This window comes from Nicotiana attenuata, unplaced genomic scaffold, assembly GCF_001879085.1.
Source record: "Nicotiana attenuata strain UT unplaced genomic scaffold, NIATTr2, whole genome shotgun sequence".
Classification (NCBI taxonomy): domain Eukaryota; kingdom Viridiplantae; phylum Streptophyta; class Magnoliopsida; order Solanales; family Solanaceae; genus Nicotiana; species Nicotiana attenuata.
The window spans coordinates 242,582-267,475 of record NW_017670772.1 but is presented as its reverse complement, the minus strand read 5'-3'; the positions used below and the strand labels follow the sequence as shown (position 1 = coordinate 267,475).

At 38.0% G+C, this 24,894-nt stretch overlaps 1 protein-coding gene and 1 pseudogene across 1 annotated transcript; one reads left to right on the top strand and one right to left on the bottom strand.

Annotated features, from left to right (window-relative positions):
• Window positions 1-219: 219 nt before the first annotated feature.
• On the bottom strand, window positions 220-8,026 carry LOC109243182 (UDP-galactose/UDP-glucose transporter 3). The gene is made up of 7 exons (XM_019410094.1): window positions 7,754-8,026; window positions 6,709-6,806; window positions 6,462-6,592; window positions 6,228-6,258; window positions 2,857-2,960; window positions 2,533-2,654; window positions 220-888 (listed from the first exon to the last, which is right to left on the bottom strand). The coding sequence occupies exons 1-7, from the start codon at window positions 7,855-7,857 to the stop codon at window positions 480-482; spliced, it is 999 nt and encodes a 332-aa protein (XP_019265639.1). The 5' UTR covers window positions 7,858-8,026; the 3' UTR covers window positions 220-479.
• Window positions 8,027-17,992: 9,966 nt separating this feature from the next.
• On the top strand, window positions 17,993-24,427 carry LOC109243176 (annotated as a pseudogene).
• The last annotated feature ends 467 nt before the right edge of the window (window positions 24,428-24,894 follow it).

Genomic DNA, 24,894 nt, shown 5'->3' with positions numbered 1-24,894 from the left:
ATAGCCAAAATATAACTGAAAGTGGCTCCTGTATTCACTCTAATCCACTCCCTGTATTCACTCTAATCCACTCTATAACCAAAATATAACTGAAAGGGTAGTTCCTGTAATATTTCTTAGCAAAAATGTGGAGAGTAGAGGTCACTTAAGGGGTAAAATGTCAATACAAGAATAGCTTGGAAACTGTGGAACTAGAATACAATTGAATGCCATAAAAACTCAATCAGCAAAAGAAGATTCTTTCACATATTGCAGCTTCTGATAAATATGTAGCCCGACTTATAACTGTAAGAAACACAAACATGGAAGTGTAATGATTCACTAAAATCATCAAAACCTCACTTTTATAAATGTGTAAGTTTTTTTGAGTTACATTGGCCTATAATGGAAGTGTGGCCACTTCCGGTACACTGGAATTGTAAAAGGTGAAAAAGGTTAAACTACTGAACCATCTACATCAATTTCAAAATTATATTATCTTAAGTGGACTTATTCTTCTTCGGCATCCTCTGCAACTTCCTCCACTTCAAATATATCTGGTATGATAATCCTGAGAAGACCATGATGACGCTTGCCCATTGCTTTGTAGACAAGGGATTGCCACTTAACACAGATGACACAACTATGCTAACAAATTTGCGCGTCGTGGTGATGGTTGTGTTAGCCAGAGAACCAAATCGGCTAATTGTTAGAAAAATGAAGTTCTGGCCCACAGCACCACATAGACAGTACATAAGAATGTCCCATGCTGCCTCTGGATGCTGTTTACAGAATTGAATTGCCTCAAACCCGCTGGCATTTGGCCAGCCAAACATGATGATCATATTGTAAATGGTACCCCATAAATTCATTCCTAACATAATATCCCAAGCAGATGTCTTAGGGTACCTGAGCAAAATAGAAGAATCGTGTTAGTAACTACAAGTAAATGGTTAGCGTTTCATCTGACCAATAACATATGGCACATCCCTTGGCAAAGTCGAGGACAAAAGCATATGCAACCAAAGAAGAATTTCAAGCTTATGGCCTGACAGTGAAGTTGAATCAATAGCACATGCATTAAACAACAGAGTTCCTTCAACTAGCACTATAGTTTGGTTAAATCCTTCATCAGAGGGCAGTACTCATGCAATTTCTTCTATTCTTGATCTCGTTTCATCAAACAATCCAACAACTTCCAAAGTGAAATTCTGTAGATATTCCCATGGACATCTAATTTTATTTGCATGAATGAGGTGGCGAAGTGGTCCAAGTTTTTGTGGCTAAGCCAGACAAATGTGTTCTTTCAGGATTTCAAATACTTATGCTACCTGCCAGATGGGGAATACCAGACCCAAGAATACGTGATAGGAAGAGATACTTCAACAACAACGGGGTCTGGGGAGGGTATTGCGTACGCAGACCTTACCCCTACCATGGGGGTAGAGAGGCTGTTTCCGATAGACCCTCGGCACAAGAAGATGATGGAATGAGATGCTTCACTTCCTATATTACTGTCTGTAGGTGTTCTCATAAATCACAACCGAAACATGTCTCTTTTCTAGCCACCTGATGGACAGTCTAATTTTGGTTCTGGTTTAAGTCAAAATCTTTAATAAATTTGAACTACTCTTCTTGAGCACCATGCGCCGCCCCCCCCCCCCCAAACAACCCCTACCCCACAAGCAATTTCCAGTGTCTACATAGTTAGGTTACTTTTCGTCTCTTCTCAGCTTGGAAGAGAAGCTAATGAGCAATATTTAATCAGGTCATACACTAAAAATGCTATCAAATACCACACCACCATAAAATAATAGGAAAAACTGCTAGTCAGTCCCGAATTGGCCTCCCCTTTCCTTTGCTTGCCCCTAGGTATTTTAATCCCAAAACACAGCTTGAGATGAGTACAAATTTCATTAAACGGGCAGCTCGGTGCACTAAGCTCCCGCTAGGCATGCGTCCTGGAAAGCGCTGGACCACATTGGGTCTTATATACGCGCCTTACCTTGCATTTCTACAAGAAATTGTTTCCGCGGTGTAACCTCTTGCTCACACGGAGGCAACTTTTACCGTTGCACCAAGATTCCCCTTCATAATTGAGTATAAATTTTGTCATCAGAAAATTCTGTAACTAACCTCGGAGTATAAGGACGAAAGTTTATTCTCTTAATTGCATGCTTCTCAAGGAAGCAGTCAACTTGAGGCAAACAAAGATATTAAAATGAACTGCGGTTGATGACATGGACGTCATATTGTTATACCCAGCATTGGTAAGATATTCATGAACTGAAAGGATTTGCACTTCTCAGCGTGAGATAAGGTACCAAGCCAGTTAAAGGAGCCATAAGATCCAACCACAACACCTTTTTCAAAAACTTGGTAAGATATTCAAAAGTGAGAAACATGGATTTGCACCGTTCAGAATGTGATAAGGTGTGTATCATCCACTAATAATGATATATACTATCAATCTAAGATCACAGATTCTCTAGAAAGCTCCATAGATATCACCCACCAAAAGAAACACATTAATAAAGACAGATAACTAACTACCTTGCTTTGATCGAATCCTGAGTAGCATTAGTGAAACCATCAAAGGTGAGGTTCAGGAAGCACAACCCATATCCAACTGGAGCATTGGGGTTCGCCAACTTACTTATAGTTTTTGAGCTAGTCTGAAGACAAACCAAGCAAACATAACAGATAAGGACTGGTACTCAAAAGACAAGTTCCGACATATAATCACACGAAGCAAATCAAAAAAATACTGGGGAAGACAGGACACAGTAGGCGCCTTTCTCTTCTGTCTTTGTTTAGTTATTAAACAGATAAAGACTGGTGCCCATTGTATTTCGGACGTTATAATTAAAATGTCACCTTCAAAAGTGCAAACATTGATACTCCACCAGCAACAAGCAGTGTGCACACATATTCTGGAACTGTATATCTTATGCCATAAACCAGTGCGCCCATGAGCATTACTGCCAAAAAAACATTATAGCTGTATATGTCAGTTAAAAGACAGTTTAGCAGATAAAATCTAACATGAGTTGCAAATGTATAACCATCTTACCAGTAACTTAGAAGTAGATATCAACTTCAATATTTTCTCCATGAGAAGATCTATCGGTAAAGGAAACAAGAAATTCTAGTTCCCAAGCACAAAAACAAAACTAGATAACATTTCCAGTTCTTTTCCTCATTTATATAGCACGGCTGTATCCTATAGATTAGCCTCCATAGCAACCACTAAATAACCCTACAAATTTTCCTAAGGGAGGCATTTCTCGACTTAAATTTTGATGCTTGAAATTGATATCAGGCCAAACATCTCAATCCAGTGTCATCTTAAATGGAGCTTTCGATAATTGGAATAACTAGTCTTTGAAAAGATCAAGAGAAAACTGTACAACATTTTTTATCACCTTCATTATGTGCAAAAGTCTAGTTAGTCTCAGTTGCATTTTCATGAGGTGGAAGTTTGCATGAGATATCTGGAGTAGATAGATATAGTATATTGGTTTAATCACGCAATACCAGAAAGCTTATTATCAGCTGTTCTTTATAATATTTTGGTTTTGATAAGCGCGAGGAAGAACATGTTCTCCAGAAGCGTGAAATGTTCACAACTCTGAGGAGCATTTGTGCTGAACAAAACTTAATATTATTTCAGAATAGATGCATGTCTTCAGCTTATGTGTGAATAGGAGCAGTTTCTTTGGCTGCTTCTTGGTGTAAGTCCATTGTTTTCGAGAACAACTTTAAAGGACCTTCAAGGAATTGGGAGGTTCTTTTACAACAAACAGTTAGCATTTGACTTGTTATTCCCTGTTGTACTCCTATCTGTTATGGTAAATGTTCAATTATATTTTAACTAATTGGAAAATTTTCCTTCCAAATTTTTTCCTACTGCAGAGGTTTATGCCAATCCTATATCACTCTTCTATATAGCCCAAAAGGACTTTGCTTGCCTCTAGCAATCTCTTGACCTTCAATGATCAAGACTGTCACAAATCCATTCTGAGGTTGACTAAAAGGCAATTCTTCACATCCAGTTCTAGTCAACTAAACCGACACCTCTACACCAAGGTGGTTTCCCCCGCTACTCCAATTTAAACACCTTCTCTGATAATCTAAAAGTAGCGTCCTTATAGCAAAGCTGAATGGCTTAAAGTTGAATCCCAACAAAGACAACAATGACTTGAAACTCGCCAGATTTAGTGGCTAACCATTCTGCAGCCACGGCTAGCTATTCTTTCTATGCTCATGGTTATAGAATACATATGCTCATCAACATGAAATACCCTTTCTCTTTGAAGACCACTCAAGCATCTCTAGAAACTGTCACATTCCTATCCTTTGTCAAAACAAATAATATCGAGACCTTTTCCTAAAGCTTTCCACAAAACTACCATTTCCTATAGCTTCCGTTAATCTCCTTATTAGTCCAGAAAACTCTTTTTAATGATAACAAACTTAAAATAAAAATAACTAAAAATATTGTAACTTTTTTTTAAACAAAAAAAAAAAAAAGAAGAGGACATTATGCTCCTCCTTGTTATAGTGAAGATTCTCTTATCTATAAAAAAAAAACTGAAAATATTAGTCCCAAATCATAGAGATGCTATATCACCATTCCCTCTTCTATGTACTCCTCCAGATATACATTACTTGCAATCTCTTGACCTTCTATGATCAAGACTGTTAGATTCCATTCTCAGGTAGACAATGAGAAAATTCTGTACATTTGAACCCACATCCTCTGCTCCAAAATGCTTTTCTCCCCCGCTCAAAGCAAAAACAATTCCTTCTCTAAATATCAGCAGATTACATGCCTTTACCAAACATGGAAGGAGTTGAAGTTGAATCTCGACAAAGATCAAGAAAGAGTGGAAACTCGTCACATTTACAGGCTATTTTTTCTATGATAATGATTGACTGTGCTCATGGTCTTAGCAGAAGTATGAGAAGGCAGATGCACCCATCCTCTTGCCAAGTAAAAGCAGATTTTATATACAAATTTTCAATGGTTTAGCCATATAGAGTAGATGGCACCCATGCTCAAATTTTTGCATTGGTGCCTCCAGTCGAGACCCCTTGGACACACATTAATATAATACAAAGTATTTAGTTTGTACTTTGTAGCTCTTTTTTTGGTTGAGTTCTATCGTTCTTTCATTTTTCATCTCCTTCTCCAAGTCTTCATGGTAACAACAACTTAAGGAGTCAGAGATTAAACTATTTATTACTTCCATTGAGATTCATCTTATCTTGAACCATTATAAATTGGTTTTAATATAAATAATTTATGTGAACAATAAGATCTAAGTCCATGATGAGACTTGTTTAAATATTTTTATCCCAAATTATTGCTTAAAATATTTGAATTTCAATCAAATTATTGAAATTCTTTTTCAAACTTTTAGGATAAAATGTTGCTTTGTTGTATTAGTTTGGATGTTTGTAATTTTGTACCATCTTGCTACCTTTTAATAAAATCTTACCTTATCAAAAAAAAAAACTTATAGGATAAAATATACTTTTCTTTTTTTGGATAAGCAAGTCACATATAAAGAACTCGTCATATGCTCTAAGAGCTTTTTGATATTTTCATTCTTCTTTTAGCTATAAAATTCGCAACGTTTCAATTTTTACAGTATTAAATTTTCATTAGTATTCTACTTTCCCTTAAACCTGAACAGGTTTTAAGATAAACATTATGCAACGATTGTCGGATTATAATTGATAATATTAATGACAAACACAGATTTAGTTAGCAAGATTATAGTTTATCTTGTTGAATAATGTGCAAAATTATTAATATGTCATAAAACACTAAAAGAATATACATATTATGGCAAGTATCGTAGTGCACCCATGGTCTTAAAATCCTGGATCCGCCTCTGAGAGAAGGGTATTTTCATGGTGATGAAAATTTCTGCTAGTGCATCTATATTCCTTCTGCCTTCTTTTCTTTTTCAAAAAATAAAGAAGAACGAATATGCCCATCAACATTAAAATACCCTTTTCTCTTTTAAGCCAAATCCGGCACCTCTAGAAACTCTCAAGCACATATCCTTTATCAATACAAATAATAGTGTTTCCTATAGCTTTCCACTGATTTCCTTTTCCGCTACAGCTTCCCATATTTCCTTGTTAGTCAACTAACTTTTTTCAATCAACAATTTGCCAACAAACTTAAATCCAAATCAAAAAAATTAAAAAGATGCTTGTCAATGGTACAATACCAGGAATCATTTTTGATGATTTTGCGAGGACCTGCAAAGGCAAATGATCTCATTAGTATTCAAACTAAAAACACAATCATTTAAAATCAAAGATACTATTGACTCCAATGACTAGGATAGCAATCACAGCCCACAACGCATTTTTCCCAGTCCTATATCTTATTTTAGAAAATTCCAGAACTACGGTTTACTATTCACAAGAAGCTTCGAGGAAAAAAAAGCAATTGGACATGCCTGTGCAGGATAGCTAATATACTTTAGCGCTTCAATCCCCATTGCTGGTCCAATAGTATTTGTAATTCCGGCACTCCAGTAACTCCACCAGGGAGCACCACCACTGTTTCCGCTAGACCAAATCTTTATCACTGCATAAAAGGCACACCAAATTCTTAACTAATCATATAACCAGCACTAATGCAAGCATTTTATACAATCACCAAGAAACAGGTGAACATCAAATACTAGGATGCTGTAAACTTACTCATAAATGACCATATCAAACATACTACGTTCTGTGCCAGGTTTAGGAAAGCCAAGTGTTCAAACCTCTCCTTGTTCGGGCCAAACTGCTTAGTTGACCTAAATCAAAATACAAACAGCTTAACTTAATGAATATAATTCACTACACAACTCAATCAATCAAAAGGACCTCAACTCAAAGCAGTTACGATTAGCTATATGAATTCTCTATATACATAATGCTCTATTCAGGTCCATTTCATTCCATTAGCCAATAATCTGCCTTCCAAACTAAGAGGGAAAAATGAAAAATTGTCTCAATCTCACAACGCTCAAGTACACTGTGACAAAAGCTACAGGAAAACTCAAAAAGCCGACCTTTCAGAGCATAGAAATGGAAATGCTCGTCATTATTCAATAGAGTCACCCTCCACCATATTTTCCTTATACATTCGTTATCAATTGTACTACTAACATTTACATAACGCATTCCATCAATTCCGCATTTAAATTTTACCTATTGAACTGTAAGACAACCTCATCTAAGAGTTTAAGCAGTCAGAGAGTAACACAAGATTATTTATTCTGACACGGTTATAAGTGCTGTGTTCCTAAAAAAATTTCTTGAATCAAACATGTAGCTAGAAAAAAATCTTAACCCACGGCCATAAAACTTGAAATAGTACTTGTTCTATGCCATGATAAATTGTGTGACCACCTTCTCTAACAAAAGTATACACACTATATGTGATGGTGTTTGACTAAAATGGAATTTAAGAAGTAGTCTAAATATGCCAGTGACATTTCTGTAGCTACAAAATTATATCATTAAAGATCAAATGAGAAGTTTAAAACTAAATGATTTTTTCAGAAGATAAGTAAATTAAAATTAAATTAAATTGTTTTTAAATATGAAAAAAGTCATTCTTTTTGCAGACATACCAAAAAGGGAAGTGTTACATAAAATGGGACAGACGAAGTAATTAGTAGCAATGAACATAACAAAAGTAATAGAAGGTTCTAGAAATGGGAAGGAGAAAGAAGAAAAAAAATAGCTAAAAGCTTACACAGTCTCTTGGAGAACGCCTTGGTAAATATAAGCAGACCAAATGCCGGCGACACAAAAGGCAAGGACCATAACACGGCGGAGGCCGGCCCCGTGAGACTCCATTGGGCTTAATGTCGTCGGCACCACCTTGATCCCGCCTGCCACGTGTGTTTCCCGGCAACTCTCCGATGATTACACACCGGTGATAGGGAAGCGACGGGATACGTCAGCGATTTACCGTTGGTTTTTGCTTTAACTGCCCTGCACCGAATCGATGATTCGGAAAATTTGTATTATTACAGAAAGTGGGATCTGAACTACGTATATTTTCCACGTGGCGTGTGTTTATTGGGTTAAATAAGTGTTAGGTGACAGGTCATTTGCCGATTAGACGCACTCTTCTTTTGTTTTTTTTTTTTTTTTTTTTTTTGTTTGTTAACTTTAAGCATTAGAAAGAACTTGTCTGATAGTCCCATTTCCTATGCTTGAACTTGAAACATATTCCAAATATTGAAGTTCAGAATCTGCAAATAATAGTTTGGCATTCATTATTCAAATATATTAAGTGGTCATTTTGTATACGTTCAAAATGGGGAGGTCCCTTTTTGTTCGACTGATCAAGGTTGGAACGTGGTAGATCAAGTTCGGACCTCGATTTTTATATATGGCACAGGTTTAAATTACCGAGACCCTGGGACCGATGCTCGAGGTCGACCAAGACCGAGACCAAGTAAGATGGAGATCGAAGCTAAGTCAAGTAATAGAAAACTGAGATATCCGGGATCGGCCAAGGACCGTGACGAGAATCTCGGCACGAATCAAGTCAAGACCGGTTGTTCAGTCAATCATGGGATTCCTTCCACATTTAGAATTATACCATAATTAGAGTTCCTCTAATATATAAAGAGATTCCCCTTCATTTGTAAACACCTTACATTCACACATATCAAGGCAATATAATATTTCTCTCTTTCTCTGAGTTATCAAGTTGTTGATCTTTAACTGTTCTTACTTTATTAAGCTCGAGGGTCCATCAGCTCGAGGGCACTGAACAAACGCTGGTTTGCTTTGTATTATTGTCAATTCCCGTCACTTATCTTTAAGTTAATCAATTGGTATTAGGTAAAATCATGTATCCTTAAAACCACAATATAAGTTTAATTGTCTCAATTTTTAGGGTAAACACATTTGGATATAAGAATCTTAAAATTTCGAAAAAAAAGTAAAAGAAATTTTTAAGTGAAAATGATATTTGAAAATTAAAGTTGTGTTTGGACATGAATATAATTTGAAGTTGTTTTTTATTTTGTGTGACTGATTTGAATTGAATTTTAAAAATAGCTTTTTGGAGTTTTTCATATTTCTGAAAAATTTCGATATTCAAATTCAAGTGAAATTTGAAATTTTCATGGCCAAACATTAATTCCAAAAAAAAAAAAGTCAAATATTTTTGTTGCCAAACAGGCCCTTAAATTGAAATATTTATAAAATTGTTTGAGATGTGCTTCAAATGAAATAATAATTCTAACTCATAAGCTCCAATATTTTCTTCAAGAGAAATTCATATTCAAACACAATTAAATTTTCAAAATAGTCTTTCTTCAGCTTTAACTTCAACTAAGGGTCGACTGGACTTCCTATTTGGTTTCCTTACTGCAAGAAAACCTGAAAATTAGAAAAAAGGAAAACGATGCCAGCGACGGAAAAAAATGGATGTGAGGTAACGTGGATTAATTTTATCTCCATTATTTAAATTAAAAAATTCGATTGTATTTTACAGGATAATTAATTTAAAACTTGAAAGTGAATTAATCTTGTAAACCATTTAGACGAGAACTGTGTAGTTATTTGTTTCGCGAATAGCTTATAGAGAAATAATTGTATTGAAAACGTGAAGAGTAGAAGTGAATTTCTTATAGCTTGTAAAAAGTACTACTTAGTACTTATATCTTGAAATGTTAAAAATATATGAACATTCTCTATGGATAAAAGGGAAAACTAAATGTTTAATCGAGATGAATATACTAGTACTATTATTAAATCACCGATAAGTTTATTAGGTGTCCATTTTAAGCATCTTTCTAGCTTTTTAATTTTAGTCCAAAATAAAAGTCATTTTAAAAAAATTAAGAAGGCATTAATATTCCTTTTTAATTCAAATATACCCTTGCTTCAATAAACGATGATCCGTGCTATGAATATATTAAAGTGGATGTCCATTGAATACTCCTAAACATCCTTATTCCAACCATTCAAGATTCGTATAGTTAGTTAATTCATCACTTATTGTAACATTTAGATGTATTTTTATAACCTTTCATGTATTTTATGTTCTATAAATATGATATTCGTTATCCTATGAAACATACACAAGAAACCACTTGAATAAGAAAACATCTATATTCTCCTCCTATATATCTTGTCTCAATTACTATATTGTTCTATTTCGCTTTCATTTTATAACACCTTATCAGCACCAAAGTCTCTAGGACAATTGTAACTATCTACTTAATTCAATTGGGTATTATTTTCTTCCCAAAAGAGTTGGTCAATTTTATTCCCCACTCAAAAAAATGTACGTTTTCTTTAAAGTTATTCTAATACCGCTATTATACATTTTCGTATATAGAATCTGCTTTATGGTATATCTATCATGATTATACTCATTGTCGCTTTACGTTCAAAATAGGATTTACCATTATGATAACTAGTATTCGTATTCGCGCGTTGCGCGGAGAATAATAAATATAATCTTTTATAATATAATATATCTTAGAAAAGACGGTAGATACAAAAAGCATGCAAATGCTATTATTTTTTAGAACATGTTAATGTAACAGATATTCGTATAATAAACTAGCAAGAAAACACTATAAAAAACATACAGTTATTTCCTGAAGTCACATATACCAGGTAGACTGCAAAACAAAGGTTTCTAATGCCTTGAAAATTCAGAAAAACGACAAAGCCATAGTATTTCAAGATAGAAAAATCAGACTTCATAACATACAGTTAGGGGAAAACAATTACTCCTACTTGCACAACCTTGAAATCCACAATGTACCCACTCTATTACAACAACTTTACTAAGGTGTTTGGGGACATGACAATGTACACACTCATAAATACTGGAGTATGAGTTTTTGCTTGATATTACATGCAGAGACGCTCATATCCAGGCTACATGTCAAAACACAAGAAATAAGAAAGAATTAAATATAAGAAATTGACAGATTCTTAAGATGTAGAGGATGTTGCCTTAAAACATCTTCTTTAACCTTTCAATCAAGTTGCAATCTACATAATCTTGTTCCAAATAGAACTTATTGAAGCATGACTTATTTCACTATAGTCTTATTTGCTCTTTATTCATGTAGTATTTTGTCCTTCCTTTCTGTCAAGAATTATAGGTTGTTCACTTAGTAGTTAGTACATAACTTAATCAAACATAGTTTTCTAGCATAAAATTCTTCAAACTTACTGGAAAGTTAGTCTTTCAAATTGCAGATTCTCAAACTTCAATGGTATGTTCTCATGGAAGTGGAGAATGAAAGCCTTGACAGAATAATATTCTTAAGTTAAGACGCGCAAAATTGTAAAAACATAAGGACAGAAATTCAAAAATGTGTTAAAAAGAATATCTTGATGAAGATATATATCACAAATCATACAAATTTATGAGAAGTAACAATGAGATATTGATTTGTGCATGTTATTTATTACATAATAAAACCATTAATACGATAGTAAAAGAATTTCTTACCAGGAACAATTGAATTCTTTTTTATATCTAAAGGAAACTTGAGTTGTTGTTGTCCTAGGAGGTAGTCCTTCAGAAAATGACAATATAAAATGGGACGTATTAGTACTGAACTTAATTTAAAGAAGGGATAGTTTTTCGTAATATAGACTTTTATTATTAAATACCTGAACAGGTAGAGATGTCAACATGTATGCCGCAAAGAAGTGGCAACTAAAGTGCTAATGTGGTGTTGATAGGAAGAGAGATGAGGTTAGTTTAATCGAGCAACAGGCAAAGACAACTTGATTTCTGGCTCTAGCCTTGCCTTAGGTACTGCTCCATCGGCATGGGCGATGCGACTTGCAAGAATGGTCCATGGGAAGCAAATTGTAATAGGAGCACGATGACACGTTGGGGCCTAAACTTGAGCTTTCCAAACTCTATGAAAGGGTGGTAGGCAGAAGAACAAAAGGAAAGAAAAATTAAGAACGATAGATGTAGGATTAGCAGCCAGGGAATGAAAAGCCATATTGTTGTGAACATTTTAGTGTTTTTTTCTTAATTTACTGATTTAACACATGGTTAACTTGGTTATTTACTGCTAAGATGAATCATGAAGATGCTTACTTTATGGACTTTTATAATTAGAAGGTGAAATTTAGTGTGAGGTGCAGCATGCATAGAGTATGTAAATTACCAAGTAGCACTTCTTTTCTTTCTAGCATCAGCTGCCATATCCCTTAGACAAAAACTACATATGATTCAGCTTTGACTGCCAAGATTATGAATTTATTTTTCATGTATTGATAGCCAATGACCAAAAGGGATTTATATTGTATGGAAGAAGGGAAAGCATTAATAAAAAAAAGAAACAACTAACAGATTGGACTAATTGCTATAATATAACATACGCGACATTTTGAACTTATTACCGACAGAATAATGTGAAGTGAAATCCATCTTCATAAAGTTTGAAAATTGTATGACAATGTAAGGGCCATAGTATAGATAAGGTTCAAACTTTTCTTCAAATTCTTGCCACAAAGTTATTTTTGGTTTTGCAGAACTGTCTGGGGAAAAAGAAGAAACATAATCTAGTTGGTTAAAATCCATATGATTCATCCAAAATGTAATATAAAGATATGTGCTTAAACATAATTAAGGTAAGAATTAATCAATTTTTATAGGAAGATGACAAACAAAAGTAGATGTCCCATTTTTTTCACTTATTTCCAAAACTCTCCATGTCACCAATGGCACATAGAAAACCAACCACATCTATAATATGAACTGAAAAAAAGGAGCTATTTCATGATTACATTGGAAATAAACAAATGTAGCAGCAAAGATTGGTAGTAATATATGAAACTAATAACATGATATTATTGTTCAGTAGTGAACTAATCATGTTTGTATAGAAATATTAACAATTTCTTCGTATAGTTTCTGAAGCGAATTTGTGAGTAAGAAAGTAATTTTAAAAGTACTTGTCAGTGGTCTATATTCACCAGAAGTCTTAGTAACTTTGAAATTCTGATTAACATAGGTTGAAACTTCACTCAACAAATTCTTGTACCTATTTACTTGATTCTTTCTGATTGTAGCATGTATCAGGTTATGCTGGTACAGAAAAAACAGTAAGTGTATGGACAGTTAAAAATTACAAAATGCATATACAAAAGATAAAGATACATGTATTACCTTTTCAATAAAGGATATTCCACTATCTGTTTATAAATACATATTTAGAGATATTGTTGTTCAATGTGTGGCCTATAGTTTTTGCCCTTTTTTATCGTATTAGCTACGGTAGGGACAGAACCTGAACTTAAACTTTATAACTGCACATATTTTGCAGAAAACCTATTATACTTTAAAAATAGAGATTGAGACTCATTACCTGATTCATGTAAGGCTGCATCCGCAGTTGAGGCAAGGACTAAAGTTCACCATATGAATCTTAAATATGCAGATGAACAGTTAAGGCAAGAGATGACAGTTTTTTATTTGAGATACATGTAAAGAAGAATGTATTTGAACCTCTAATATAAGGTCTGACGAATTAAATAAAAAAGTCCAATATAAGGTTTGACGAATTACACTATTTACTGTATTGCCTAAAAAATTCAGATTTACTCGTACAAATCTTGCAACTTAATCACATCCAAAAAGAAAGTTTGGATGAATGTGTGAAGTGCCTCTTAAAGAGAAAAGGAGAAAATAAAGAGATACGTCCCCAAAAAAACATAGCAAAAACTCCAAATTTTTACGATTCAATAGTAGAGTAGCTTCGTTTGAGCCGTCGTCACTTAATGCATGTAGGGGGCTGCGGCTTTTCCCCCACGACCCCTTTTAAAGGAGAACCAGAAGAACAACAATGAACTCAAAGCTAATGAAGGATTTGAATGAATTAGTTAATCTCATAAACAGAGGAACTATTTTAAAATTAAAACTTAATAGTACTTTTATCTTGTAGAGTTGAACGAATTAACAACTCAAAAACACAAAGCAACAAATTGAAATTTACAACTTACGAAAGAAAGAGCAAAACAAATTAGTAAGAAAATAACAAATTTTGAAGACATTTTCATCTTGTAGAACCAATTCAATCGAGAATGCAATGTCTGAATTATAACGATCTGGTACTTCCCACAAACGAACAATCCGAACTTTCAACTTCCATTGCATTTTTGAAATAGTTATATCCTTGATGAAATCACCGTGAGTAGCCATTATTTGCATCAGCAGTAGGTTTTCTTTAATTCTTGATAGTAGTAGGAAGACTAGAATTGAAGTACCGTGTAAGTTACTGGCATGAAATATAAGTTTGCAGTTTGTGCAGTAGTTATCGAGTAGTGGGCTTGAGTCGTTAGTTTCAATCGTGGTTGAGATAGTTGAGGACACTCTGTTATTTTGCAGAGATAATTTAGGGGAAGTGGAAGTTAAAAGGTTTTTAATTAATATTGTGGATGTGGATTAAATAGTGTGTAAAGCCATTTAATTCTTAAAAAAGAAAATGTTGTGAAATTTTTAACGTATTTTGTAGGCGGGCAAGTGGAAGTTAAAAGGGTTTTAATTAATATTGTGGATGTGGATTAAATAGTATGTAAAACCATTTAATTCTTAAAAAAGAAAAGGTTGTGAAATTTCTAACGTTTTTTGTAGACCATTTTTATCACAAATAACTTTTAGTTCCTAATTAGTTGGAGTAATGTCTTAAAGTGCCAATTGGCATAGTGAGATGATGACACTTGGCTTAAGGAGAGGGATTTTTCCTCTCCTTTTAATTATAGATAGATTAATGCATCTGCTATAGAATAATTGCGCTTGCTGTCTTATATAAAAAATAATAAAGAAACTTAGCAAAATAATATACTTTTTGTATGTTCCTTAATGCTTGATTATCTGTCCAAAACTAAATTCATACATGCCTCACATTTTGCATATATTCCCTGAGAAATCAAGCAAATGTTTAGATTACATGTTGACAGTTACGGGAAGGCATATCACTAATAAGATTAATAGATCTAGTGATCTACTGGTCATGAATTGATATCGCTGCAATTAGGAATGGCAAACAAGCGGGTTGGGTCAGATCGGATATGTGCGAGTTCGTGACTTCTTGAATATGATCACTTTTGGGAGAATTGCTGGTCTCCTAAACTTGAGGAACCCCCAATTTGAGTTTTTGCAAATGTAAAAGTTAAACCCATTAGTTATTCATTAGTTATTTATTGGTTATCCATTTTCTAAGTGGATAATATGGTTCTTAGCCAGACCCGTTTTTAAAAAGTTTATTATCCAACCCATGTTTTAGTGAATAATATGGGTGAATAATTATTATCCATTTTTCCACCACTAGCTACAATTATGCTATGGAATTAGTTATGGTGTTGATAATAGGCGAAATCTAGGTGATTTAGCTATTATTTATGCTTCCGCTTAATTACATTCCAATGACATAATACGGTTAATTGATGAAAAATAGGCTCTAATTGTGATTTGTATACATTGCAGGATGAGGAGCTTATATGGTGCTTTCAAGAGGATATTGGAATGATTTAAGAGCAAAAACGACCCCTCTGAGTTGAGTGCGCGCAAGGACGAGACAAGAAAATGGAAAAAATCGGGCCCAGATGCGCGAAGAAACGCGCGAAGTCACGCGGTAGTTCGCGCGCGTAAAATGCTAAGGCAGAATAGTGCGCGAAGAGACGCGCGAAGGACGCGCGAGTTCGCGCGATGCCGGTCCGGAAAAGAGCTATTTAGGGGTAAAATTGGAAATCTGGAGGAAACTCACTTAACCTATATAAAGTCAAGCTCGCCCAAGGTCAATTTATCAAGGTTTTCATAGTTTAGTGTAAGAAATCGAGAGGCAAGAGGCAAGGAGGAGTTTGGACTATCAAGTTCTTCTTTTCTTCTCTTTGTCTTTGCTATTTGTGATGAAATTGAACCTAATTGTGATGCACACTAGTATGAGTGGCTAAAACCCATTGTTCTGGGGTTGTGATTTAGCCATGAATATTGTTGTTTGATATTAACTTGACCTTGATAATAATTCATTCATATATGGTTGTTTCTTCAATTCTGTGTTTAATTGCTTAATTGTTTGGCCAGCAGTTAGGTTCTATTCACTATCTATGCTATGCTTGGGAAAGCCGTGTTTAGATTAGAGAAGAATTGAAGAGAGCATGATCTTAATCCTCAGGGGGAGCGGGTTTATGGTTAGGATAGGAATATACCTAATCACCGTGCTTAATTAAATATTGTAATCTTAATGCGTTCTTAATAGATTGATTTCATAGGAATATAGGCGTTAATCTATTGAGAATAGGTGAGTAGTACTTCGGGAGAAGGCTATGAGGGCACTTATCGATTAATTAGCGACCATGAGTGAATTATATGAAAGGGAGAGTTAATTAGAACATAATACGATTGGTGAATCGATCACAACCCTGGAATACTTGTCTCTACTGAATACATAACAATCAACTCGTTACTTGATAATTTAGTTATTACTTAGAATTGTAGTAGCATAATTAAACTCTTGAACTCGAATTTAGCTTGACGGAATAACAATATTGGTGTGTTAGTGAGTAGTTGATATAAGTCTCTGTGGTTTCGACACTCGACTTATCATTTTATTACTTGTACGACCACGTATACTTGCGTGTGCGTTTGGGAGCAACAAGTTTTTGGCGCCGTTGTCGGGACTTAATATTAGCTACTTGCTAGTTTTTTGCTTTAATTGTTTCTTTCGTCGAGTCTAACGTTACTTGATTGTTGCTCGGATCTCAGGAACTTTGATTGAATGCGTAGGGTCAAAAGCCAAGACCGACTTCAAGGCTTTGATCCGGAACCTGAGAGAACATTTCACAGGAGGTTGAGGGAAGCAAGGGACACGAATAATATTCAGGCACTTGTTCAATTTCCTGTGGACATGGCAGAGGAGCAACCCATGGCTGTTCAGGAGGTGGCGATGCCCAGCATTGCTAATGTCACCTCCAGTATAGTGAAGCCCAGGATCACTGGGCACTTTGAGCTGAAACAAAGCATGATCCAGCTGCTTCATGCAAACGGGCAATTTATGGGTCTTCCACACGAGGATCCACAGCAGCATATTCTGAACTTCTTGGAGATTAGTGATACTTATATCACTAACGGGGTCACTCCAGATTATGTGAGGCTCACACTTTTTTCATTCTCTCTGTTGGATGAGCTAAGCGATGGCTAAAGGCAGAACCAGCAAATTCCATTACATCATGGAACGATTTGGCAAGAAAATTTCTGGCAAGGTTCTTTCCTTCAGGCAAAACTGCAAAGATCAGAAGTGAGGTAGTTGCCTTCAAACAGAAAGCGGGAGTATCTTTATACTCGGCTTGGGAAAGGTTCAAGGGGCTACTTAGATACTGTCCTCATCACAATCAGACGAATGAAGTGTTAGCTCACACTTTCATAGAAGGACTACATTCTGAAACAAAGATCGTGGTAGATGCTGCAGCTGGGGGTCAAGTGTTGGAGAAAAGCTTTGACGAGATATATTCATTATTGAACAAATTCTCCAAGAGCAATCCAGATTGGCAAGGAGAGATGGGCAGACACACAGTGCAAAAGTCTGCAGGGGTTCTTGAGTTAGATGTCGTCTCAGCATTATCAGCGCAGATTGCTACACTGACCAATAAAGTCAACCAGATGAACTTGAATATCAACAAGCAACAAGTACAACCGATACAACAGGTTCAAGCTTTTTGTGAAATATGTGGAGAGGGACACATGAGAGACATATGCCCCGCCAACCCAGAGTCTGTCTGCTTTGTGGGAAATTCAAATAGGAGCCAAGCAAATCAATATGGGAACACTTACAATCCCAATTGGAGGAACCACCCAAAATTCTCTTGGGGTGGAAACTAGGGCACTCATAATCAATACAGGCCTCAAGCACCTCAACAGCAATATAGACCACCTCGGGGTGAACAACAAGCGAGTCCTACAAGCCACCTTGAAGACATGTTTAAAAAAATGATAGCTGAACAGCAAGCCGTCGCCACAACAGTGAGAAATTTGGAGCGTCAAATGGGACAGCTTGCCAGTGCTCAAAACACTAGACCAGCTGGAGCTCTTCCAAGCGACACTGAGGCAAATCCTAAGGCGACCCTTAATGCTGTATCGTTGAGCAATGGGAGACAACTAGAGGAAGTTCTTCCTAAAAAGAGGAAACATGTGACTTTTAATGAGAGGCCAGCCATTATAGAATCAACATCAGAGAAAGCCACGGAGCCAGAGAAGTCAGCTGGAGAGGCGGTGGCTGAGCAGCCCCCACAATTAGTTGCAAGGCCACCACGTCCATTCCCTAAAAGATTGCAAAAATTAAGAGACAATGCCGCATATAAAAAGTTTTTTGATATCTTGAAGCAGGTGCAAATTAATATTCCATTGGTTGATATCATACAAGAAGTACCCAAATATACAAAGTACATCAAGGATATTGTGGCAAATAAAAGGAGGCTGACCGAGTTCGAGACTGTGGCACTCACTGAAGAGTGCAGTTCCAGAATTCAAGGCAAGTTACCTCAGAAATTGAAGGATCCAGGTAGTTTCACTATCCACATCTCCATTGGTAAATATGTTGTTGGGCGAGCTTTATGTGATCTTGGAGCGAGCATCAATTTGATGCCGCTATCTGTGTTCAGACAGTTGAGGTTGGGTGAACCACGCCCCATGACAGTTATCTTACAGTTAGTTGATCGCTCCCTTGCTCATCCTGAGGGAGTGATTGAAGATGTACTAGTTCAAGTGGGTTCTTTTATATTCCCTGCTGATTTCATCATCCTGGATTACGAGCCTGATCAGGAAGTCCCATTTATTTTGGGGCGTCCATTCTTAGCCACGGGCCGAGCTATTATTGATGTCTGCGAAGGGAAGATGACGATGAGAGTAGGTGACCGAGTGGAGGTATTCAATGTTTATAGAGCACTGAATTTACCAGCCCATTATGAAGAGTTATCCATGATCTCTGTGGTTGAGAGTGATGCTACATCGTTAGTACCCTATATGAGCCCTGCAGATCCTGTTGAACGAGTACTGATTGGGGATGTAGAAAATAGTGAAGATCAAAGAATAGGAGAAATTGAGCAAGTGCTAGATATGTCCTGCAGTTATGTACATGGGTTCAGAAAATTTGAAGAGTTGGAAAGGCCTGTTACTCTGACCCTCCCCAGGCCATCTATTGAAGAAGCTCCGAAGCTAGAACTCAAGCCACTTTCAGCGCATCTGCGCTATTCTTATTTGGGGAACTCTGAGACACTGCCGTAATTATTTCATCCAGCTTGACCAGCACTCAAGAAGAAAAATTGCTCAGAGTCCTCCACGAGCATAAAAAGGCCATTGGGTGGACTATAGCTGATATCAAAGGTATTAGTCCATTGTTTTGCATGCATAAAATCTTTTTAGAGGACGGACACTGCCCCAGTGTAGAGCAGCAAAGGAGATTGAATCCTATCATGAAAGAGGTGGTGAAAAAGGAAGTAATCAAGTTGCTCGATGCAGGTATCATTTTTCCCATTTCTGATAGCAACTGGGTAAGCCCGGTTCAATGTGTGCCCAAAAAGGGAGGAATGACTGTAGTGGAGAACAAGAAGAATGAGCTAATCCCCACTCGCACTGTTACGGGATGGAGAGTCTGCATCGATTATAGGAGGCTCAATAAGGCAACTCGCAAGGATCACTTCCCACTTCCATTCATCGATCAAATGCTAGACAGGTTAGCCGGGCATGAATATTACTGCTTCCTTGATGGTTATTCAGGATACAATCAGATTGTCATATGCCCAGAAGATCGGGAGAAGACTACTTTTACTTGCCCTTACGGCACTTTTGCCTTCAAGCGAATGTTGTTTGGTCTTTGTAATGCACCAGCCACTTTCCAGAGGTGTATGATGGCTATTTTCACCGACATGGTGGAAAAATTCGTAGAAGTGGTTATGGATGACTTTTCAGCTTTTGGGTCTTCTTATGATGATTGCTCGAAGAATCTAAGCAAGGTGCTAGCCCGTTGTGACGAAACAAATCTGGTACTGAATTGGGAAAAGTGCCACTTTATGGTGCAAGAAGGCATCGTGTTGGGTCACAGAGTATCTAGGAGCGGCATTGAAGTTGATAAAGCAAAGGTGGAGGCGGTTGAAAAATTACCTCCACCTATTTCAGTGAAGGGTGTCCGGAGTTTCTTGGGACACGCGGGTTTCTATCGGCGCTTTATTAAAGATTTTTCAAAAATTGCTACTCCTTTATGCAGGCTGCTTGAAAAAGATGTAACCTTCAACTTCGATGCTGCTTGCCTCAACGCATTTGAAGAACATAAAAAGAAGTTGGTTACTGCTCCCATTATTGTGGCACCGGATTGGTCTTTACCATTTGAACTCATGTGTGATGCGAGTGACCTTGCTATCGGGGCAGTGCTAGGCCAGAGGAAGGACAAGGTGTTTTATTCCATCTACTATGCGAGTAAGACTCTTGATGATGCCCAGCTGAATTACTCCACCACTGAGAAGGAGTTGTTAGCTGTTGTGTGGGCCTTTGAGAAATTCCGGGCATACTTGGTGGGAACAAAAGTCATAGTCCATACCGATCATGCAACTATCAGGTATTTGTTTACCAAAAAGGAGTCTAAGGCTAGATTGATGCGCTGGGTGTTATTGCTACAGGAATTTGATGTAGAAATACGAGATCGAAAGGGGTTAGAGAACCAGGTAGCTGACCATCTATCAAGATTGGAAAATCACGATCACGTGAAGGAGGGTGGCCAAATTAAGGAAGTATTTCCTGATGAGCAACTTTTTGCTATAACCCAAGACCCTCCCCCATGGTACGCAGACTATGTAAATTATCTTGTGAGTGGGGTACTTCCTCCCGAAATCCAATCTGAAGCTCGAAAGAGGTTTTTACATGATGTGAACTTCTACTACTGGGATGAGCCCTATTTGTTCAAGCAATGTGCTGATCAGTTGATAAGGAGATGCATTCCTGAAAAAGAGGTAGAATTAGTGTTGTATGATTGTCACACATCACCTTATGGGGGCCATCATGGATGAGATAGAACAGCTGCAAAGGTGCTACAATCCGGTCTCTTTTGGCCGACTTTATTCAAGGATGCTCATGCATTTGTTAAGAAGTGTGACCAATGTCAGAGAACGGGAACAATCACAAGAAGGCACGAGATGCCTTTAAATAACATCTTAGAAGTTGAGCTTTTTGATGTGTGGGGGATAGATCTTATGGGGCCATTTCCACCGTCCAGAGGAAACAAATACATCTTGCTAGCCGTTGACTATGTGTCAAAATGGGTGGAGGCAATTGCTTTGCGAACGAATGATGCCATGGTGGTAGTTGCTTTTGTGAAAAGAACATATTCTCGAGATTTGGGACTCCACGGGCCTTAATCAGTGATGAAGGGACTCATTTTTGTAATCGATTGTTGAATAACCTTCTAGCTAAATATGGAGTTCGCCACAGAGTTGCCACAGCATACCATCCACAAACAAGTGGGCAAGCCGAGGTGTCCAACAGAGAAATCAAGCAAATATTGGAGAAGACTGTGAGTGTGAATAGGAAGGATTAGGCTACAAAGTTGGATGATGCTCTATGGGCATATAGAACTGCATATAAAACGCCAATTGGAGCGTCCCCTTACAAGCTGGTCTATGGGAAGGCATGCCACCTGCCCGTTGAGCTTGAACACAAAGCATACTGGGCCATTAAGAAGCTGAACATGGACCTTGAAGCCGCAGGTGAGAAAAGACTTATGCAGTTGAACGAATTAGACGAGTTCAGGTTGCACTCTTATGAAAATGCTAAACTTTATAAAGAAAAGACAAAAAGATGGCATGACAAGCATATCAAGCCGCGTCATTTTGAGCCAGGCCAACAGGTATTGCTATTCAATTCTAGACTACGGTTGTTCCCTGGGAAGCTAAAATCGAGATGGTCAGGTCCGTTTGAGGTGGTGAGAGTTACTCCTTATGGTGCAATCGAGCTGCGAGCTTTAAATGGCGAAAGGAAATTTTTGGTGAATGGTCAGAGAGTCAAGCATTATTGGGAGGAATGATTAATTATGAGAAGACCAAGGTTGTACTCGCTGATCAGTAAGCGAGACTTTGCGTCGTGCCGCGGCGTTAAATCAGGCGCTTGTTGGGAGGCAGCCCAATTTTTATTGCTTTCCTAGCTTAACTTCTTAATTTTTCTTTTAGAATAGGTAGAGTATCGCATATTCTTTATAGGTGTAGAAATTTTAGATGTAATGGTGTAGAGTCGTGCCGCGATGTTAAATCAGGCGCTGGTTGGGAGGCAACCCAACGATAGTAGTGGTGTGATTTTGAGTTTTAACATACTAACAAATGCAGGCGACGAAGGGCGGGTGAAAAGACCATCGACCAAGAGCAACCCAGGTGAAAAAATGCAAAAATAAACGCCCAGGAGCGTGACTTCGCGCACTAGTTCGCGCACCTGGGCAAAACATTCTGCCTGGGATGCGCGAAGAGGCGCGCGAGCTCGCAACTTCGCGCACTAGTTCGCGCGAATGGGAAACACATTCTGCCCGGGGCGCGCGAGCTCGCAACTTCGCGCACTAGTTCGCGCGAATGGGCAACACTTTCTGCCTGGGGCGCGCGAAGGACGCGCGAAGAGATGCGCGACTTCACGCCCCACCCGTCCAAATTCCGACGTTTTGTATCTTTATTTTTTTTTAGTCTTTCTTTTTTTTTCTTCAGTGTTTACCTTTAGACACAAAATTAAAACAGAACAAAAAAAACAAAAAACAACACCCCCTCATTCTCCCACCCCAAACCCTCATCTCCCCAGCCCTACTCCAAACGATCCCAGCCCTCACTCCCCTTCACCTTCTTCCCCACCCTCCTTCACAAGGTATGAACCCTAGTTTTTAGTTTTTCTTTCTTTTCTTCTTCTATTTTTCTCTTTCTATTTTCAGAATTTTTGTGTGTTGTATTTTATGCCATTAGTGTAGTTGTTTTTTGTGATTTGGTACCAACTTGGTGAAATATGTTGTGGGGTTAGTTTGTTGTAAGTGTGGGGTAGGGGGTACTTGATTTGAGTTATGTATGAGATTTTGTGGGAGGCCATTGTTGCAAGACACTAAGCAAAGAGTTATGAGAGCCTAATGCCCACAAGGTGTTTGTGGAAAGGTCTCAATGAGCATGATTATGTAGTTGTGACCGATTTTGCGTGTGAAGTCTGAGTAACCGCATTAAGGCACACTATTTTTGTTGGGCTGAGCTAATGTGTTCACGTTTTGCAGGTATTATGGCACCATGGAAAAAGCGCCAGGCCACAGGTCCATCCTCAAGCCACCAAAGGGCAGCCCCTGCCTATGACAGCAGCAAATTTGTCTCACTTGCGGCTCAGACCCGTTTTCAGGAGAAGGCCGCCAAAACGCCAATTCTAGAGAGGGGCATTGACCTCCGTTCGGTCAGGGAACGCTGCCCACACATGTATTCGGAGTTGATGGAGCGGGGTCTGCAGTCCTTCATTGATGAGCCGGGGGAGGCTAATGTAATGGTCGTGCGCGAATTTTATGCCAATCTTCTTGAGCATGTAGACAATGTGGTCATGGTGCGCTGCAAGGCGGTGGATGCCTCCATTGAGGTGATACGCACAGCATATCAATTGCCCGACCCTCTGCCTGACAATACAGATTTTTATGAGTGGGGGCGACAACCAACAGATGCCAAGTGGGAGCGCTTCTTTGATGAAATTTGCGTACCCGGCAAAATGGTGGAGTGGCTGGAATACGGAGATAAGTTCCACTCCTCCGTCCTAACTCCTGAGGCGAAGAGCTGGTTGTATGTGATTAACAGTCGCCTCATTCCCTCCAAAAATACTACGGATGTGAATGGACCCCGAGCTACATTGATTTGGTGCTTCTTCAAGGGTCTTCCTTTCGACATGGCCAAAGTGATCCACGACGAGATGTTTATCAGGTGCCCCCAACGCCAGTATGGGTTCTTTTTCCCCTCTTTGGTGACTAAGCTTTGCAGGCAAGTGCAGGTGCCCGAAAATACTCGTGTGGACGGGCTGGTGGAAAAAGACCACAAGATCCGACCTGGCAAGAACACCATGGGGCCAGCCCCAGCGGCAGCGGCAGGAGGAGAGGATGAGAGTGGTTCTGATGCATCAGCAGAGGACGCGGATGAACAAATGGACGTGGAGCCAGCCCCAGCAGCACCGTCAGGAGCAGCGTCCTCTTCAGGAACTGCCAGAGTGTCCCGGTCCACCGCATTGGAGCAGGAGGTGGCTGGTCTACGCACCTCCATATCTGAGTTGGGCACTCGTGTGGATGCGATAGCTGACCGACAAGTCAAGTCGGAAAAGAAGTTCATGGGTTGGCTGCGAGCTTTGGGGCGTGCATGCAACGTGAACCCCAAAACCGTTTCCGACCAAGAGTGAAGCTCCAGGGAAGTCTCTCTACCTCACTGCTCTTTTAAAATTTAAGCCATGGGGACATGTCTTTATCTTTAAGTGTGGGGTGGGGGTACTTCGTTGTATGTATGTATGTGTATTAATTGATTGTTAGGTTTTATCTTGTTTTGTGCTTTTTGACGTTGATAGTGTTGGTATAAAGTAGGAATCATTAGTTTACAATAGATAGGTGGCTCGGCCCGACGACGGATCCCTTTCGACGGGGTTCTTGAGTGACTGAGTCGAAAAAAAAAACTGAAAAATTGTAGGCTCTTCCTGCTGACGGATCTCTTAGACGATTTTCTTGAGGGAAGTGAGTCTAGAGAAAACACCAAAAAGATTTTTTTTTATTTTTTTAGGTAGTGTAGCAACTCCCCCTTGGTTTTTCTTTAGTCCGCGATTCTTTTCCAAGGGTTTAGCTTGAACCGGGCATAGATAGTTTTCTTTTTGATTTG